General features: G+C 49.1%; 1 protein-coding gene across 1 annotated transcript in view; it reads left to right on the top strand.

Annotated features, from left to right (window-relative positions):
- Positions 1–4,174, top strand: part of CALB2 (calbindin 2) — a 31,575-nt gene extending 27,401 nt beyond the window's left edge. Inside the window, exon 11 of the mRNA XM_004704560.2 lies at positions 3,481–4,174. Within this exon, the coding sequence (XP_004704617.1) occupies positions 3,481–3,597 (117 nt within the window). The 3' untranslated portion in view covers positions 3,598–4,174. The remainder of the gene's footprint in view (positions 1–3,480) is intronic.
- The last annotated feature ends 1,623 nt before the right edge of the window (positions 4,175–5,797 follow it).

The raw sequence follows: 5,797 nt of genomic DNA, 5'->3' as shown, positions 1-5,797 counted from the left end.
GCAGTGGGAGTGGAATGCTCAGAGCTACAGAGTGCCCCTCTTTGACCAGCCAGCCATAAGGCAATGGCAATTTTGACAAGGCACATCTCATGGAATCATCAGCCAAACTGCCATAAAAAATGCCCACAAAGGCTTCTTGTCCAAGGAGAGGCATTCTGGTGGCAAAGTAGGCTGTGTGTTGGGCTTCTAACCACAAGGTCAGCTGTTCGAAACCACCAGGGGCTTCTTGGGAGAAAGATGAGGCTTTTTATCCCAATTACAGTCTTGGAAACCGGCAGTTACTCTGTCCCATAGGGTTGCTATAAATTGGCATCGTTGGCAGCGAGTTTGTTTGTTTTTTGTGTGTGTCCAAGGAGAGATTGGGCGGGAAGTGGGTGGGGAGGGGGGTGCTAGTCTAAATTGGCTAACTGCAGACTGTGGGCTTAGAGAAGGGTTAAAATGAGACATCAGAATGTTTATCCCCCTGGAGGAAAAGACAGGGTCCTGACTGTCCTCTGCCATCCTCCGCAGATGCTCCAGGGGCCTCAGTGGGAGGGCTGTGGAGGGCGGTGGGGACAGAAACCAATCGGCAAGTCTTTGCAGCCAATTTCCTTCCCTCCTGGAAAATGTCTCAGCAAATGGTTTTTGTCTGCTTTCTTTAATTAGACAGCCAGAGCTCTATAATTCCTTGCATTGCCCAATTGCCTTGCACGACAGACAAGAGCGAAATTTAATACTCGATTTCATGAATAAATTCATTGTAGTCTCTGGGTCACCTGTTTCCCTTTCCAAGTGCTTTCTGATCTCTTTTCTCCTGGACACCATCCTTCATAGGAGCCCTGATGGAGTAATGGGTTACAAGTTGGGTTGTTAACCACAAGGTCAACGGTTTGAAACCATGTGCCGCTTCTTAGGAGGCAGATGAGGCTTTCTGCTCCCTTCAACAGTGACGGTCTCAGGAACCCACAGGGGCAGTTCTACCCTGTCCTGCAGGGTCGCTATGAGCCGGTTGACTCCATGGCGATTAGTTGGGTTTATGAATCATCCTTCCTTTATTTTATCCTAAATTTCTTTATTTATGTTACTTCAAACTGCTCTGTGAAAGAGGCAGAAAATGAGCTGTAAGTAAGCAAATAGCTTCTTAGAAAGAAGGAAGTATAGGCCACAGTGTTTGAACTTGGCAAAAATTTTCCTAAACAAATTCTAGGAGAAAGTTATTGATACAACCTTACGTATCCAAGGAGCGTCAAGCAACATGATGGAGAATATCTTTTGCTGTAATTGTATTAAAGAGGCATAATCATTCTTCACGTGGTCCTGTCTTCCCCTTGATAAAGCCTGAAAGCACTGCATTGAATCTCTGGAGTAACCCGAAGTTCAACTAAGTAGGCTCTTTCTCACTTAAAACAAAGGTCAACAGCCAACTCATGTAGCTTCATATGTGAAAACAAAGTTCAGGAATTGGGATTTAGGAGCAACTATGAAGGTTAGAAAACAGGCTATTAACAAAATCTGTGTATCTGGAAGCCCTCTACCTGTAACCCAGCTCCAGATCTGACTCCTGGGAACTGAGAAGTTGAATCAGGAGAAAGAAACTGCTGCCTGGCTGTAAATAACAATACCTGTGTTGGGAATGGAAAGGTCCTTTCTGGTGAACCATGTGGCCGATGCATGTTCCATTTTAATGATGTCTGAACGGACTGTGATGTGGTTTCTGCCGCAGATTAATGCTTGAGGCTCCTGGAGGGAGCGCCTGATGGGATCAACCATTAATATTTCTTAGTACTCTTAAGGCAACTGCAACTCATTAAAGGCTTCCCTAGGTTCAAACAAAAGTCCTAGACGCACAAAGTAAGCAGCTCCTCTCCGTGTTGCTAAGCACCTCGATGCCCGACTGCACTGTGGGGACTTTTCACAAGCTCAAGGTCGATACATGGAGTCCCTCTCTTGACTTGAAGTTATACAGGGAAAACAGACGAAAGGTGTGCCAAAAAGCAGAGAGCTCAGTGTTATGAAATGCACAATTTTAGGAAAGATGTGCCCCACCCCCCAAAAAAGGCTGTTTATAAAATGTCAATGTCTTTGGGTTGGGTGGGGGCATAAAACCAGAAACCAGGACACTCACTCCTCACTTATCAATATGGAGGGTTCCCGGGACCAAGTTGTTTTCCAAAAATCGGCATTAAGCAAAAATAGAGGATGGCGACATCATTACCTGATCACCAAATGGAAGATGACTACATCATTACATGGCTTCCAAATTGCAATCATGACACCATTACTATGTCAGTGAGTCTCATGACCTAGCTGAGTGGGCACTTTATGTCACAGCCAACATTACTCTCACATTGCACCTCAGTGTTTGTTACTGCCAGAGATATACCATTAATATGCAATATACTCAAATGATAGATTTCTAATGATTTTCATAAATGCAAAATGTTAGCTGGGAAGTAATAAGTGAGAAGAAAGTAGTGGGAGGGGATGTGTCAAAGCAAGGGGGTGGGGGCGGGAGTTGCCTTTGAGCAAAGAAAAAGGTGGCTGGGGACAGGGAGCCCGAGGAAGGATGTTTACGATCGTGAGATGGACAAGTCGTTCTGTGGATCCCCTGGTCTTCTCATGAGCATCCACCAGCCTAGAAGGGGAATTGTTTTTAAAAACGAACCCTTCAGATACTGAGTGCATGATCTACCAATGTTTTCAATATAAAAGAGAGGAGGAGGAGGAAAAGAAGGGAGGGAAACCAGGAGGGAGACAGGAAAACAGAAACAACAGTGATTTAAGTGATTTCCAAGTGCTCATGCCGACGCTGCTGTATGTGCTTCAGACCTATTAGCTACAGCGTCCAACGCAACTATTGTACAGGATACGAGTTTGACAAAAGCATCGTGTTAAGTCTTCTCTCGAGCACTAGCTTCCATTTTACACTGAGACAAGAGCATACTGCCACTGGGCCCCCTGCCTTAGTGCACCCACCCTCTGAAGGGCCCTGGAAGCCACTGAGCAAGAAGTAGGCCGGTGAGTTGTTGCCAGAGGAGATAAGATGTCGAACTCCACGTACTAATAGATGAGCCTTTGGGGAAGTATGGGCCAAGGAGCATCTCTGGCATTCTCTCCATCACCTGCAGAGACTCAAATTGGCTTCCAATAAGTAAAAGTCAAATGAGGAATGACTAGCATCACAATAACTACCGTCTGGGGAGTGCATGCTATGTGATAGGTAATGTGCCAAGTGCCATTTCATTCATTCCATCGTCCTCATCACACTTCCATCAGGGGAGGCAGCTGAGCCTCAGAAAGGTTGACTACTTTGCCGGAGACAACGCAGACCTAAGTGACAGAGAGTGTTTCAACCTCGGTCTGGTTGCTCCAAGGCCCATGCCTTGTATCCCTCTAAACTAGGTCCAACGGGGCGGAAGGAGAGAGAGGTTCAGGCAGCTGTCTGAATGCGTTGCTGGGGCCATCCGCTGAGCCTGCTCATTCCCTTCCTCTGTCTCCTAGGAAATGAACATCCAACAGCTCACCAACTACAGGAAGAGCGTCATGTCCTTGGCAGAAGCAGGGAAGCTCTACCGCAAGGACCTGGAGATTGTGCTCTGCAGGGAGCCCCCTGTGTAAAGCCAGGAGAGGGGCTGCTAATCCACCTCCCCGAATCCTCCCCCTGCTGCCCTGACACTGTACCCACACCCAGAGATCATGAGCACCCCCAGGTCCCCGCAGCCCGCCCGCACACACCAGCCAGCAGAGCAGGCAAGGGCAGACAGAGGATGGGCCACCAAGAGGCCTCCTTGAGCTTCTCTTAACCCAATCCTGACCAGGCATGCAGCTCAGCCTGCAGCCTGGATCACACGGCATGGGAGGTGGCTGGGGCACAGGTGGTGGTTCCCTAACCTTGGCTGTGATGCATGAGCTCATTTGCTGTATGATATAGGCTTCTCTGTCCAACAGCGTGGACTCCTTCTTCCCGCTCCACAGCCCTTCCCCCATGCCACCCCCACCTCGAACTCCCCAGACCCATCCACCCCCTTGCTCATGACATAGCGTCTTCTCAGAGTTCCTGTTTGTGGAGGGCGCCAGCCCTGGCCTTGCCTTCGTTGTTCGGTGTGCTCCTCTTCTCTTTTGGTTTCTTGTCTTCTTGTTTACCAAATAAGAGTTTACAGACAATAAAACGACAAAGCCCTGCTGTGGACACTCACCCAATGCTTGTCCAGTGGTTAGCTTCTCTCTGTAATCTACAGCTCTTCTGGTGGGCTAGGGACGGGGCCAGGCCCACCCAACTGGGATAGTCACTAAAAGCAGAGGCCCCAAACCCCAGGACACCATGGCTTTCACTCCTCTGTCACTGCCTCCTCACCAACCTGAGTCACTTCTGATTCCATGTTTATTTTCGCATCTCTAAGATTATAGCAATAGTGACCAACCCACTGAAAGGTGACTGAAGTGTCAGGAACTGCAGGTAGCAGTTTACATGGGGGACCGGGTATCTCTGTTACTCCTCTGAGAAAGATGCTGTAATTGTCTCCACTGTACAGATAAGGAAAATGAAGATTACAGAGGGCAAGTATGAGCCCCAGTGGCCCTGGGGAATGCATGCAGTTAACCACACGGGGCTGGTTCCCACTTGGCTGCTGAGGGAAAGTCTACCCAGAGGTGCCTCAGAAGAAAGGTCTGGCAATCTACCTTTCGAAAAACAAGCGAGTGCAAACTCATGGAGCACAGTTCTATTCTGACACACGGCATCACCACGAGTTAGAGGCAACTCGATGGGAGCCAACAGGTTCCATGCCAGTTGGGGCAAGAGCCAGGGTATGAATCCAGTAGACGGAGCCCACGTTCGGGCTCCCTCTGCAGGAGATTGCTGTGTGCGATGATGGTGGAACTAAGTGATCTCCAAAGAGCAAGGGGAACTCAGCCAAGGAGAGCTCCAGTCTGCCCACCGTTTAATTAACTTCTCTCATTACAACCGACCAGCTGGCCCTTGAAGCTAGAGCTCTTTGAGATCCTAAAATACCTTTTTTTCATTCTTAACGCTACAATCTATTGACAGTTTACAAAATGTACTTTTACAACATTGCCTCTTTAATGCCACAGCAATCCTGTGAGATGGATACTAGTTTACAGAGGCAGAAACCAAGGCCCAAACACATTCAGTCCCTTGGTTGAAGCGACAGACACAGCTTCAAAGTGGCAGGCCATCTGATTCCCAGATCCCCTTTGGCAAAGGCCCTCTCTGGGATCAGGAACCCATCTGGAACAGCAGACCTGGCCACTAGAGACTGACTAATAGGGCCCTGGCCACACCCCTTTCTGAGGGAACCTGTCCGGCCCACAGCCTGGTCAAGGTTCAACCATCGGGCCACTGTTCCCTAGCACAGCTCTGTGTCACGAGGGGATAAGACAATTCCTCTGGAACTGAGACTGCTACCTGGGGCTGTTGGGGGTGGGGGGAGGGGTGTGCGGCACTTAAAGTGGGTGTTAGCAGGGCTAAGAAAGCACCCAAAGCCAGGCCCAAACTGCTGCTGGGAGGAGCAGAAACCAAGATCCTCGGAGCGGCCACTAGATGGGAATGAGTGGAGCAGATGTGCGGAGAAAAACCCAGATGGGAAAGCCAAAGCTCCAGAGGAGGGAAGGAGAGGGTCCTGGGAGGAGAGAGTAACAGTGGAGAAGCCGCAAGGGAGAGTGTGAATGAGAAAGGGTGAGAGAGGGCGAATGAGAGACAGACATCAACTGCTTGTGGGAGAGATTGTGTGTACAAGGGGAGAGGGAGAGAGGGAGTGACAGAGAAACAGACCTTAAACCGTGTGTGTGTGTGTGTGTG

Source organism: Echinops telfairi, unplaced genomic scaffold (genome assembly GCF_000313985.2).
Source record: "Echinops telfairi isolate 266 unplaced genomic scaffold, ASM31398v2 ScPeMD7_2291;HRSCAF=2852, whole genome shotgun sequence".
In the NCBI taxonomy this organism is placed as follows: domain Eukaryota; kingdom Metazoa; phylum Chordata; class Mammalia; order Afrosoricida; family Tenrecidae; genus Echinops; species Echinops telfairi.
The sequence above is the reverse complement of the archived record's forward strand: the minus strand, read 5'-3'. Positions and strand labels throughout refer to the sequence as shown.